Here is a 15,399-nt window from a genome sequence, read left to right as displayed (position 1 = left end):
GGTTACGGAACAGGCACGTAATTTTTAAAGAATTTTTCTCTCCGTGTACTTCCTTTGGGGAAATCCTTTCAAAGAGTTTTCGGCTGGAGTTGATCTGTATAAAGAACTAATCCTAAAAAAACATACGAGATGTATGAATTTCTATTTAAACCTTGACATATAAGGTTAAAAACATGAATTCGAAAAGTGAAAGCGTAACCTGCGCTTCTTCCTCATCATATACAATCCCAAACATGTTTTTTATCCGCAGGGATAGATATAAAAGCCGTTCCTTGGGCAACTATGAATGCATTTATTCCAGATGATTCCAAATTTCTGATGAAAATTTTTAATGATTATGGAAAATTGATTTAATGATTATGGAGAAAGAGACTAACCAGGAATACCACTGGATGGCCCTCGTTGTACGTGACATCAGATTATTGACTACAGAGAGTACGACTGAAACTTGACGTAGGTCGATGTCATGGGGTTAACAGAGTTAACCTCAACGAGTTTGCTCACAGCAAAGTCTGAAGTAGAGCTGAAGATGGAGATCAGTCCACCACCACTTGATATATACGAGCTATTACACGACATAGCCCCCCCAGGCGACGCTTCGCTCCGATGAATAAACCACCATCTTCCAACTTCCTTATTCTAGACGTGACTTTCTTCTATCTCGTACCTGTTCGCCTATATCATTTGTATCATTACCACTCCAATTATTGCACTTAAGTGATTTACGGAATATCTGTTTATTTTGGGGTCCGGTGTCAGTCGACAAGTGCTTGAAATAATAGAAATTTGCTGAAGGGCTTACTTCGAACTTCGAAATATATTAATTATCTACAGAACTCGTCTCGTTGAAAGAAGAGACTCTTTGGCAAATTAGATTTAAAACGCAGGAATTCTGCAGTGCAATAAAGCTAAGGCAATTGATTGACTTGAAATATCTCGGAAATTAAGGGAAATAAGGAAAAGTACTAAAAAGGCTATTATATTATTTATTTTATTTTTAACAGAATTCGTTGCAAGTTCTTCCAAGGACTTACAGCTGATCATTGCCCGAGGGCCTTCAGCCACTATTATAATTATTGGGCTATCTCTCCTTTAAGATATGTTAAACTTATCTTTGTTGAATATCATTTTCGGGTGATATATGAAGATTCCTGTCTGATCCATTTAGAAACATGAGAAAACTCAGCCAAAGTTAATTGTTTGAATGAAGCATGGAAATTAAATTTTAATTAAAAGTAAATAGAAACTATCATAAGACGATGAAAACGGATTTATCTGTCTTCTTTTTTTGAAGAATTCAAGTTGAAATTAATCGACTATTTGCTGATACTTAATTCATCCACTTATTTATGGGAAATATAAAATAAAAAAATGTTAAAAATTACGAATAGAGCAATTTGTTATGGGCGTGCGTTCTACCCCAGGTGCCGATATTACCCCAGCATCCCCTGAATTTTTCAAAAAGGTTGAACAGGACGTAAAAAATTTCCGCCTGATAATCAGACTGATGAATATCAAGAACAGTTTACCAACAATCTGCAAAAAAACATAACAAATTTTGGAATTCCAACCATAAAAAAAATATATTAAATGTATTAAATGTAAAAAAATGAATTTGATGAATTACTTTTTTGGATATATTAGGTATTGTACACATAACGAATAATAAATGAATCATTAATTAATTTGTATATGTATATATTTGTTTTCCTGATACGTTTTTACGTACATCCACCTCGGTTACAATGTATAACATTCATAATAATACAATATAGATTTTTCATTTATTCATATATATTATCCATAGTAATAATTGTAATACATCTAGGTATGCGGTACGATGTCGCAGAGGTATATTGATAGTTTTCTTTTTCATTCCCTTCTTTTCAAGCCTTCAATCATAGCTAGTTCTTTTTCGTATAACATTCTCATCTATTGATTCAAATTATCATACGGTTATTGTATGAATTTATACACATAGCATACATATATGCCTATACCATGACTTTATTCAAACGTTTTTCTGGTTTTATATTTCACAAAGAAGTACTCCTGTTACTTACAGTACACCCATCTCTTTTTAAATATCCAATCCAAAATAAAATAGCACATTAGGCCTTATAATTCCAAGCATTTAACCCGATAAACTTATAATCTATAAATCGACAGACATACCTCGAGATAACTGAATTTAATTCCTCCTCATAATAATTAGATAATTTTCATTGAAGTGCGGACTTTCTGCTGTTTATTGATATCAATAAGCAATAAATATTATCAATAAATACTGATACACAACGAGATGATTGAAGAAGTGGCTGGAAATATGTTCCCAATCACAGCACATTGCGTAATCAGCAATTTTTCAGTATATTATTCAATAGTACTTCCATTTACCCGAATTATTGATGAGTGACAATGATTCAGCAGAAAGCCGCAATGTTGAGAAGAAATGAGAAAGACATTGGGAGTGAAGAGAGAAGGTACAGCCGAAAAGCTGCGGTGGAACGTTCGCCCTTTGTCCTTTATCTTGGCATTTTCCCTTTCTTTTGATTCTCATTCCTTTCTCCATTCTCTCTCTTCTGTTCAAGAGTCACCTATTCCGTATTCTCTCAGGCGTTTCTGTACGGTTCGCGAACACCGGAGGAACTCCGACTGTTTATACTAGCCGTCACGCGAAATTCCCTCGCGAGGGGCCCTCTCAACACCCAAAGAGAATAATAAAACTTATGTGGTAGAGAAGCCAGCGAATTGTTTTTTTTTTCTTCTAATGCCAATATTTATCCGAATTCATCTTATTCATTAAGGATTCCAAATTTTTTTTGTTCACTTCCCGTTGTACTTGTTTCTACCACGGTTTTGCATTTTCTTCGTTCCCAGGTAATGAGAATTATTCGATAGTATTTTTGTAGCGCTAGTTTCACACACATATTTCATCATTAATCTTCTTTAATACGTTTATGGTTCCCGGATTGAATTATCCCGTCATGATTCTCCGGGAAAAAATTTCTTCAACGAAAATTTCCCTCTGAAAAAATTATTCAACTCGGTATAATGAACATAACAGGAGTTTGATATAATTTATTGTAGAATTGTAATAAGATGTTTCGTTTTTTTAATGATAGGATTCTTAAATTAACCATCTCGTCACATCGATAGTTAATCTATGAAATTCTTCATACAAAATTCGTTTCTTAACGTGTATCACGATTATTCACGTGACCATTAGGTTTAAAACTCATTGGGAAATATATTAGAACGATAATTAATTTCGGGGGAAATCATTCCCGGGAAGATTTATTCGTTAGGAAATTTTTAACGGGAAATCTTTGGTGGTGAAATTAATTCCGGCCACCTGCGTTTATAAGACTTGACCATTACGTTTTCTTCACATAAAATTTGATGATGTTAATTATTGAGGGCATTTGCTATCCATCAAAGTTAATATTTGGCATTTGTGAGACTAGGTAAGTTAAACAGACGGTCTACAATCGAATTTATTGAGGAGTTGCTAATAGAAGTTCGGTTGGAGCTCGGGCGACTCCGTTGGCGGATATAAATAGATGGGGATTTTTCCTTGTACGGAAAAAGGCTAATGATGATAAAGAAAAGAAGGAAAATCCTCGGAAGATTACTTATAACATAGAAACTATCATATGAGACTCAAAAGGGTAATCTCAATTAAGGTGGATAGAAAAATCCAGGGGGTGGAATTTTTAAGGATAAATTTAAGTGCTGAATCTAATTGAAGGATTGCAGGTTTACGATCAGAACGACGGAGATACAAATAAATAACACCTGTTTGGGGAGCACAGAAGCACGTCAGCCTGGACTCTTCGGAAATGTATGGAGGGTTGTAGAAAAAAATTTATCCCCATTTTTGGAAAAGTCCCATGCGTTGACATCGACAATTGCTGCCCCATAAATTACACCGACAAGATGAACTGTAGCAGCAATCATTAGGCCTGTGATCGCAGTTTCCATCTCGACGAATGCAGCTACGCCTATACAGATATATGTAGGAAGAACGTCTACTCGAGATTAATGAAATCAAGAAAAAACACATCATTACGCTAAACAAATGTTCAAAGTAAACTATTCTAGTTTTAGGCAGGTACCATTAATTGTCCAAATAAAGCTATTTTTCAACACACCTGGATGGAAAGTTCGCACTGTACACTGAGAGAAATATTCAATAAAAATTACGTGTATTTTCCGTAATTCTGGAGCGAAATGTGGTTGTCGGAAATTTTACGGAACTGTCACGTAATTTTTATCTAAAGTCACGGAATTTTTGCGCGGTGTTCCGTAATTTTTATCTGAATTATGGGTGAAAAATAACGATACCGTCACTTAAATTTTTCGAATCAACTCCGTAATCGGTAAGTGAACAGAAAGTTCCGTAATTTTTACTAAATATTTCTCTCCGTGTACTCCGTGCTGCCATACATTGTTTTCAAATTTTATCAGAGATCATGCATTCTACCTAAAGATAACCGATGGTTTTCAACTGATAATTACAAAGGGTACGGAACAATTTTTCATCACCATACAAACAAAAAGAAGAAGCAAGAAACTTCCATAAAAACATGAAATTTATACTTGTGCCCTGTAACGTTTTCATTCCCAAAAGTCAACTTTTTAAATCGAATTCATACAAACATTACATTAAAAATAATAATCACTGCAAAAAAATAAACTAAACTAAGAAAATAATTAGGGTACATGCTAAAAAAAATGAGTTGAGATAAAACAGAGTAAAATTTTTTCAATGGAAAACGTTTTTTCCATGGAAGTCCTCAGCATTTGTTAATCTCGCCCAAATTAATTTGCATAATTAATTTTTCTCTGAGTGTATTTTTTGTCTTTCTAGAAAAGGGAATATAAGCAAGAATGAAGAAAATGACTACGAAAACTCTCTAGTGTGCGATGAAATCATATCAACGAACATTCTACATAAAAAAGTCGTTTCGATAACTGAGACACAAATAATCACTCACTTTTGTTGCGCTGCACGCATGAGATCCTCCAATGCATTATTATCCGAGTAATCAGCCGTATCAACTGGTAGTGCGTCCATGTCTAGAAAATTACCAGATGCAAATATTATTGCCATTGGGATTCCATTTGACAATATCATATAAGGAAGAGCGTCATAAAATTTTTATGCTAAACCGATATCTACATTTCCCAGAATATTTTCCACTGCGGATCAATATTTACGAATTCAATAAATCTTTACATCTTCCCTCAGAAGTTTTTATTATAATATTCGCTTCATTAGAATATCAATTCAGTTGAGTATTCGCATACGAAAATATCAAGATTCTGTATATATGTATATATATAAATATAAAAATATATATTTAACGTGATTCGTTGGAAGATGTAACTGACTATTGCCAGAGGACCTTCACCTAGTGGGAACATGCGATTGTTTATAATATAAATTCTTTGTACTCGATATACATAAACAATTCTGATTTGATGAATTCAAGATCTCCAATGTCAATCCTGTATATTTTTCAATAAATGTTCCCTTCCATCGACATCAGTTGGCGAACTAATAGTACAATTACCTTTTTAATCCCATAATTTATCTGATTATAAGTAGTTTCAGTTCAATTCAGTTCCAGAACATGAATTTCACCGTTACCTTTCAATGTATGTTCTATTCGGCTTCCCTAGAATAGAATAGAATCGCCCCCAAATACAAAATGACTTGCTCATTTCTAAATCCCCAGCATGACTCATTCTGTCAATAAAAGAACTGTTCGTTGAGTTCAGTTTTTTGTTGATCCACTTTGTCGAATCATCTTTCCACCATTGAACCATAATGTAGTATTAATTTACGCTGAATAAACCTTTCTATAGATGTTTTGAGAAGGATTATATAATTTACATATTCTTTTCGAGAGGAGGGTACATTCCGCGTTTGCAAGTCAAGTCGTCGCAGTATATTGGAACTATGTAATGCCCATGAAAAAAAGAGTGGAACATATAGTAATTTTTCAATTTATTTTCATTTTTATTTTTTCTACTTATTTTAAATCGCTTTGAGTCGTGATGACTATGTGGCAATTAATCGAGACTTCCAAGAATGGTTAGATCTCATCATTTTACCCAACCAGGAATTGAACCTGGAACCTATCCGCTGTGAAGCAATAGTCTTCTTCACTCTGTTAGACTACCGAACTTTTCCAATTTCCACAATGAATTAAATATATACATACGAAATTTATATTTTGTGAAATATCAGTTTTTCTGTGCGGTATGATAGTCCTACAATGAAAAGGAAATAATTGTCGTGCTTTTACACTCCTTAAACACCTCTTTCAACGTTTTACTTATACTTCATGCAAAAAAAACTCGTAATTAACGTAAAAAATCGAGGGTAAATGAACGACGAGAAAAAATCACGAACATGACGTGAGAGTTCTGCAATTCTGAAATGCAAAATGCGTTTACATATATTTTTAAATATATATAATTCTTTGTGGGGTGGGATATAACGGTGGGGAAAAAATTCTTCGCTTCCTCCATTCCCTCATCTATTTCACATTGATGTCAACACGATGGCCAGCGCGTATGCAAATTATCATTACTCGCGACAGTTCGATTAGGGCATGGAAGATGATGAGTAGAAAAATGAGAAGCGGGATGATGGAAAGAATGCCCTTTTATTAATTACACTCCGTCTAGTGTGGAGACGGCTGGTGAGCGGTTATCACTGTGGGAAAACAAATTTCATCATGCAAATACTGATAAACATGACATGTTGTGGATTCAATATGTAATGCGTCGGCTGATACGCCACCATGTGTTCAAATATTACGGCTGCGGTCAACTTGTGTGATTGGGAGGGAAAATAAATTAGACCGCAAAAATAGATGGAACGATAAAGTGAACGCCCCATTTTTTCCTCCCTATCTTTCATGATGAATTTACTATTAATATGAGAGACATTGTTGACACAGAAAAAATAAAGGGTGTCCCGAGAAAAAACTATTCATTGTAAAAATTCAACAGTCTGATATATCTATTTTTCTCTGTTTAAGAAAATAGGGTAAAGTGGATATCTGAAACCTCAAGGAAGAGCAATGTCCGAGCTGCAAATAATAAGTTTAATAACATTGTTATTGAAAGTAAGTCTTTTTTGAGATATTCGGGAAAATGATTTTTGAGAAATTCCTATATCTCGAAATAGTATATTTCGTAACAAGTGCAGAAAAGTAATTTATAACGTGTGGGAGGTTTATATCACGAACTGAAGGCGAAGGGTATAATCGCACATGCCAAAAACCACTTTCTGCACGAGTTGCGAAAAATATTTTTCTTCGGAATGTGCGGGAAAGTCACTTTTTATTTCGTCACGTGAAGAAAAATTACTTTTCGGGACATCGTGAACACAGCACTCCTAGCCCTCAAACAGCGACACCTGTGAAAAAGCCTAAAGCTAACAAGGCTACTATAGGTCAAATAAGGTGAACAGGTGGGCGTTCATAGTGGAGAGCTACCCAGAACAAAAGATGAGCCAAGACGGGATAAAGGGCCTGAAGGGACTAATTAGGTCCCAAATCCTCTCTCTACCGGAGGGGACAAAGACACCAACCTTTGAGGGAATCTGGGAAAGGGCTTTTGTAGGCTGCACTGATGAAGAATCGGGGATGTGGCTGAAAAGCCTATTTCCTGGTAACACAATCGGTGGAACAACCTTTCGTGTACTGACACCCGAGATTATAAGAAGATTTTGCTGTGATTTTTTCATTAAATTAAAATTTTTTCACCGCTACCTTTATTGAAATTTCGGAGAAACTGTCTCTCTCTAAAATAATTCATAAAATAGTGCTCGTATCTATACTTTTAAATGGCTTACTGCAGACTTTAAAGGAAATATACAACATTGCAATATTGCATGAAATAGGCAAGGAAGATTTATGGCCATCGGTAGTTTTACACTAGAACTTTCACGATTTAACTTTATAATTTCATAATTGAACTTTTCACAATAAAAGGAAATGATTCAAAGTTTCACGTATGAATTTCATTGCTATACAACTCGACAATAATGATGAATGCTTCTCCTTGAAAGCCTGGAAAACCTTCTCCTGTAAAATAATTTTCATTAAGAATTTGAGAGTGAAGGATATAAAACGGCTCACTCTGCAAACTAAAAAAATTTAACTCATTCTAAACCCACTTTGCGATTATTTATGACCCCGCACTTCTGAATAAGTTGAAAAGAAAAGAACAACGAAAAGTAATAACAGGTAAAAACTTTATTCTTTCTTAGTGGACCACTTTGGAATGATAATAAGGAAAATCCAATCATCAGAAAACGATGAGGTGCTCCTAAATTAATTAAATCATTTGTAAAAGAGACATATGAAAAGTAAAGTGATAAAATAGTATGGACAATTGAAAAGGGACAGATAAAAATATTAACTAAAATTAAAGCTACAAGCAAAAAACCGTAAATAAATAATGACTGGACTGTCTGATAGAGTTCATACAAATTATACTTTCCTTTTATCTCTCTAAAAAAAATAACATTTTTTATGGAAGTTATTAGAATTGGATAGATTGAGCTGAACTACTATCGAAGAATAGAAATGAGCTACCGAACGAGCGCACGCTGTCATGCGACGGGTGGAAAATGGTCATTTCTGTCACAAGACCCGTAACCGGAGGTTTCGAGGCACATGCAATTATCTGTAATAAATGCCTGTGCAATAGACGAGACGGGGCAAGGGAGGTGGAATTCCATGGAGGGAAGCCACTGGAATAAAAAATTAACAAAGTATTTGAAAACTTACTATAAACAAACAATTTTAATTTTACCTCTTCGTCAATTTATTTTGATAAACAAAGAACATGGGACTATTACTTAGTGTAAATTCATCTCTTTTTTAATCAAACGATTATTATTTATTGGTATGTAAATTAGTTAGTGTCATAACTAATTAACTTAGCAAAACTATCGAATAGTTTAGGCATCAATTTGGCGTAACTATCCCAACGAAAACTACAAAACTAATCTCTGTGACCTAAATGAGGGCTCATTTCATGTTCCACTTTTAGGGCTATGCCCTATATCAATCGGTCGAAGAGAACACCCCAAAAACGGCAAAACAGCCACTTGGACTAACAGGATTCTGCAAACAATAGCTTCGAGAAATGTACGACCTATTAGTGAGGATGGAAAAATATCGAAAAAGGAGATAGAATGTGTGTCAGAAAGCTCGGACACTTAAGACAGGAGTCAGAAAGACCGGAATCAGCAAAACTAGTATATCTAAAGGGGCTGAAATGGATTATCACCCCATTCGAATCTTTGAAGGCACCCGAACTAGGTGATGCCTACCCTATTCTGCCACATAAAAAGCAATCCGGGGACCGCTCACAATGATATTCAGGGGTGAAAGACAGCTGAAATTAATGCCGAAGGCTTAGGGGTGCGTCAAGAATGGATTTTCTCACCCAAACTATAAAAAAACAGCTATACTAAGCTGAGATATTTCAGGCACATAAATTTAATGTAAATTTGTTTATATCGAAAACTCTGCAAAGACTTGCAGACAGATCTATACAGCAAACGCACCTTATTGGCTCAAAGGGATAAATTCCACCAATAGTTTATAGACATTTAAACGATTAAGTTTATTGCTCTAACCATGCCATCTGGTTGATTACCATGATTACGACTAGAAGACGTCTTTATGCATACCTAAATAGTCGTGGCCGATATCTTCGAATTTATCTATTATATACGATATTTTATTGTACGATACAAAAAATCGGCAAAGAAAATAAAATAAGACATTAAGAAGTGTTTAAATGTCTGGAATAATCGTTGAGAAGGGAAAATAGATTATTGTAGGCAAAGAAAACAAAATAAGACATTAAGAAGTGTTTAAATGTTTGGAATAATGGTTGAGAAGGGAAAATAGATTATTGTAGGTTGTCATGAATGAGATGAATATGGAGCAGTTTGAAGTAGGTGATAGTGATGAAGCAAGTGAAGAACTATTGTATTGAAGAGCCATTGTACTCCAAGTGCCATTACTGTTCAAATACCTGTTAGATGTTGTAGAGGGGTTTGAAGCGGTTTGAAGTTTGAAGTACTTGCAACGGGTTTTTGATATTCCGAACGTTTGCACCAGGGTCAATAATCTGGTCCAGTTCATTAGAAGCGAAAGTTATCGTTGATTTCTTGAATATTATGGGTCCTGTTTCCGTGCGTTCGTCTATCAATCATGGAAATCAAGGGGTTGCCAAATTCTTTAGTAATCAATTGATTCTACCCATTTTTTCATTGCAAGCACAATTCTTTTGTAAGATAGTTGAATGTGGAGGTTATTATGTAAAACAATGTTAATTTCTTTGTAATAATATTAAGAAACTTTTTTCTTTCTGTAACTTTTTGTATGAAGATAAAAGGAGCCGTTACTCTGAGAGGATTTCTCCATAAATTAATGTACCACTCGCCGAGGTGGCAAAGAACTGGGGATCGCCGATGAATTCGTAAATGAATCCTTAGTTTTATGAGAGTTATGTGAAGAGGTAATGTGAGTCTCTCAAAAAGATATACTCTTGTTATTAAAGTGAAATGAGGTTATATATTGCCATATCGCTTCCATTATGGGACAATATTAAATTGGTGAGACGGTTTTTCGATCCGGATTTCATCAAGATGGCTATTCTCTGTTATTTATTTTGTACTTTTAATTGTTACAAATTTTCACTCTCATTTATTAGCATTAAATGAACGTACGTCATTTATGGACATTATTTCAAATTGGTAAAAAGAGAACAAGTGCTTGTAATTCGGCGCAACGCATGAAAAATAAACTCATGAAAATGCCAAATCAATCACTGGCCCACAGAGAGGAAAGTCCAGTAAAATGTACAAAATGAACGTGAAAATTCTTGAACTTTCCGTTTTCTTCGTGAGAGACCCAAAAAATTCTTGAGCATTTAAAATTGTTTTTTGATATTTCTATACAAATTCACTTAAAACCATTCTCGCCTGTAAAAAGAAGGGTTCGGTAGTAGGCGAATAGAGTACCTGCAATTTTATCATTGAAAATTTTGAAGAAAACACAAAAAAAGAAAGGCCAACGGCACGTGGTGTTCCCAAGCGGTCACCCATCCAAGTACTAACCACGCTCAACGTTGCTTAGCTTCAGTGATCGGACGAGAACTGGCGCACACAACGTGATATGACTGTTGGCTGATTTTCAATATAAAACTTTTCCGAGGGCATTCTAAAAGTTTAATGCGCTCTTATTGAATTATTTTCACTTTCAAGAAAAATTGTCTGACTAATGATGGGAAATGAAAGATTAACTAATTATAATTAGGATAAAAATTATAATGAATTACATGTAGACGCATGATTCTGAAAGAAAGCAAAAGAAAAGGACCACCGGCACATGGTGTTCTTAAGCGGTCACCCATCCAAGTACTAAACCACCCTCAACGTTGCTGAGTTTAAGTGATCCAACGACCATTTTTTTTAAAATAATAAGTGGAAAATTTATTCATCTTATGTACATTTCCATCATGTATGTTATACAAAATATTTCACAAGCAAATAGCAGAGGCATCTACTATTTTAATTATACCATAGTGATTACATTTAGAGTTTACGTTTATTTAATGTACAATTCGCCAGATTGTATTGTCTCGATTGTCTAGTGACTGCCATCTCGTTTAATTTAAATTGTTTGATTAGTGTGGCAAAAATACTGCGGCGCACACTAATAACTATAGCTGAAATATAACTGTTAGCTGAAAAGCTATAAAAAAAAGATGTCGAACCCATTCGAAAGATTTTTATTCCATTCGGACCATCGGTCATTTATTGGTGATCGAAAAAAGCAAATTAATTGATAATATATCACCAATAATGAGATTCCAGTACAATTAATTAATCACTGTGAGTTGATGTGAATGAGTAACCTAATATGGATTTATCGGCAGGGATGGTGTTAAATGATAAAGCAAATATTTAGTTTTACCCAAAGGTATTATAAATCAATTCTAACGAATGCGTGGATGGATAGCGAGTACAAAGAGCTAATCGTAAAGTACATGTTCTGGAAAAATAAATCACGGGAATTTGAGGAGGCTCCGTAGTAATAGTAGTTGAAAATTGAAGCTTCATGAAGATCCAGTTTTTGAACAAATCTTTTGCGCCGATAATCATAGATCAAAAGCGATTGTCGGAATTCGCTTGTCCTTCGAGCTCATGGAAAATTGAGAAAATTGCTGTTGTATTCAGAAGGTAAAAGGCACCCTTCAACGATTTAAAACGTCAATCCATCTTCACGGAAATGTCTATTGGTTTTCACTGGGAAACACACGAATATACGCGGATGTTTCCATGTGCAGATAAACGCAGAATAAATCGAAGGGAATTTCAACGGATTTTTACGTGTTACATCGATATCGCATTGAATTGCGCTGATTCAATTATCGAAGTCCCTGTAATTTAGAAATAACTTGAAAAAAAATTGGTTTCAATCCGCCGTGAGTTATCGATGCCGCAGAAAAGGGGATTTTAATATCACTCAAAAGGCTGAGTTTGCACACTATTCTTGTACAACTGATTTAGTTTCTGACTGACAACAAAAGTTAATTTGATACATGCAGGTGCACATAGTGCAGTACAAATGAGCACTCCAAACTTTCCAATGAATGCGAGCTCATGGAAACTGAGGTATGACGCTACCTCAACCTACACTACTTCAAATTGAACTGACGTTTGCTATTCAAATTGGTGAGTTTTATTGTACTAAAGTCTGGAAATCTGATGCCGGCAAAATGTGACGTATGGAGAGGTTTAATCCTCGTAAAGTTACTCTCAAAGTTTCGCATATTTAATCAGTTTCCTCATTTAATACCCTCCGCTGTAGTTCACAATCGAACTATGACTTTATGTTATAGGGAAGGATACAATAAGTCAACCACACATCGAATATATCCTATTATATAGTATACAAAAGCTAATGTACCTCAATGAATAATCAGAATCGATAAAGTGTAACGGATGAGAAAAGTGATGAGGGTGAAAAGTTGACATGCCAATTTTCGGGAACATTTCAATCTTAACACGAATCTTGAGCCCAAAACCGATAAATTAAAGTATTTCGCAAACTTCGTAACAACGGGGATGCATATTTTAATTGATTCAGATGGAAGACATTAAGTAAAATTAAAAAAAAACATTTTAATTGTTCAAATAGTTTTCGGAATTAATTTTCATTTGAACCGGTGATTCGATCGAATTCTAATTTTTTTGAATCCGTATAATCCTTTAAATTATTAATTTTCTAAAAGTCATGTTTAAACTTCATATATTCACTTGTCGGACAATTTCAGAGTATTTGAAGGCAACAACAATCGAAGGTACTATTCTACTTTGCGAGATATTCATTATAAAAAATATCAAGTTTTCGAAATCGTTGGAAAATGTGGAGAACCGCAAGGAACACTGAGAAAAAAAACTATTTTTGCTATGTAAATTTATTGACTACTGGAAGATCAGTAAATATATGCCTTTCACACAAAAATAATTATAAATGATACATTGAATTTTGCCACGAATTATTGCTATATATTTTGCAGATATACTCTTGTTCGTAATGGTAAATTCATCTAAAATGGGAGTAGATCATTTTTTACGCATTAACTGAGCAAAAATATTTTTTCCCATGTATACGTGAAGGGTTAAAGTACACGAAGAGAAATATTCAATAAAAATGACACAATTTACGTGGTGATGTCATAAATTTTCACAAAAAATTGAAATAAAAATAAGCGAGCGCTCGCAAAAATTTCCGTCACAGTTGCTTCGAATTTTCCTTAACCGACATTTTGCACCGGTATGCCATAAAAAATACATAATGTTCATTGAATAAAGATTTCTATCGTAGTAGCTAACAATAGAAATAAAGACTCACCGTCTTCAAAATAAGGTCCAGCACTGCTCCTCTCCGCCAGGACACACAGGATGAAAAACAAGCTGAAGATACCGATGTTAAGATTCATCTTAACTGCAACAGTTGCCCGATGAAGTGTACAAATAAATCCGACAAGTAGCACTTGAAATGATAAGTGCCGGTTCGATATCGAGGGAACAGTAATTCCTTTTTCTGACCAACGAAGGGAGCAAGTGGAGATGTGATGTGAAGATGTAAAGAAAGGAGCTGCTACTTGTTTGATCGTTCGGAGGGCGAGTGAGTCGCCGCGGAGATGACGGAGCTTATATAGACGACAGAGGCGTGGCTACACCGTCGCCAATAACAGGGTGGTGAAGGGTGGTGGAGGGTGGTCGAGGGTGGTCGAGGGTGGTGGAAAATAGAGGAAACTAGAGGAGAGGGTGAATGTAAAGGTTGCGAGAAACTAAGGGCCAGGGGGTTATATCCCACAACAACCACAGCCACTCGTGTGAACAAAACGCTGAGGCATTAATAAGCAACGAGAGAAGAGATATTCCATGACTTTCATCATTTACCCCAACCCCCAATCGACTACCCTAAATACTCCAGCAACTGGTTGCAATGCAACTAGTACTTCATCTTGACTGAAATATTCAAGTCCACTTGACATTTGTTTAAAAAGAAATGCGTTCAAGTATAACAAGAAAGGCAATCAACATCACGATATGTTATGAGAAATAAAAAAAAGTGGTAATAACAAACCACATTAATAGCAAACGTATCGACGAATTGTCTGTTATGACCGAGGAGAAATAGACCCCTGCTGGCTTTTGTTATTCTTCACTTCCGAATGTGAACATTGTATTCGTCAAAGCCGAAATTTCCCCTTTTTGGGGGCAAGATGACTAATTGCCTTCAGAAATTTATACGTGTCATTTATAAAGGATTAAATCATAAAACACAAAAAAATGAAATATCGAGTGTGAAAAGCATTTGTGAAATTTTGCTCAACTACATTTCAGTGTAAAATTACCGGAAAGATAGGTAATTTCCATGGAATATTTCATATCATGAGCAGTTGACGGTCATTCGAGAATTTCTGAATTACAATAGACAGGAATTTTCCTAGATATTCATAAATTGACTTAATGTTATTCTTCGATTATTCCTTTAACTTCAATCCATTCAGAAGAATATTGATAAGTGGTTCAGTAAAAAAATGATAATAATGCGATGACCTAGGACGTGGGTTGAAGGGAGTTAATTGTTTTGATAAGAGGCACGAATTTATTGATTAATCGACGGTCCATTTACTGCCCTCCGAGCGAAAAAGAAAAGGTTCCACTGGCAGTGGAGAGACGTTTTTTCTTGGTTCAATGGGGGCGATAACAAAGTGGAAATTGATTAAAAGTCGTAATAGTAAATTGTATTGAATTGAAAGCTCAATTCTTGA

General features: G+C 35.0%; 1 protein-coding gene across 2 annotated transcripts; it reads right to left on the bottom strand.

Annotated features, from left to right (window-relative positions):
* Positions 1–1,694: 1,694 nt before the first annotated feature.
* LOC105272711 (U16-lycotoxin-Ls1b) lies at positions 1,695–14,230 on the bottom strand. Of its 2 annotated transcripts, none has more exons than XM_011314934.1 (3): positions 13,968–14,230; positions 5,001–5,082; positions 1,695–4,031 (listed from the first exon to the last, which is right to left on the bottom strand). In XM_011314934.1, exons 1-3 carry the CDS (start codon positions 14,053–14,055, stop codon positions 3,869–3,871), a joined length of 333 nt encoding a protein of 110 aa, XP_011313236.1. In that variant the 5' UTR covers positions 14,056–14,230; the 3' UTR covers positions 1,695–3,868. The 2 variants fall into 2 exon arrangements, with proteins under 2 accessions (XP_011313236.1, XP_011313237.1); XM_011314935.1 differs by having other exon boundaries at positions 1,695–4,004.
* Between the last annotated feature and the right edge of the window lie 1,169 nt (positions 14,231–15,399).

The sequence above is a fragment of the Fopius arisanus genome, unplaced genomic scaffold, assembly GCF_000806365.1.
Source record: "Fopius arisanus strain USDA-PBARC FA_bdor unplaced genomic scaffold, ASM80636v1 scaffold00244, whole genome shotgun sequence".
NCBI lineage: Eukaryota > Metazoa > Arthropoda > Insecta > Hymenoptera > Braconidae > Fopius > Fopius arisanus.
This window is presented reverse-complemented; position numbering and strand designations above follow the sequence as displayed.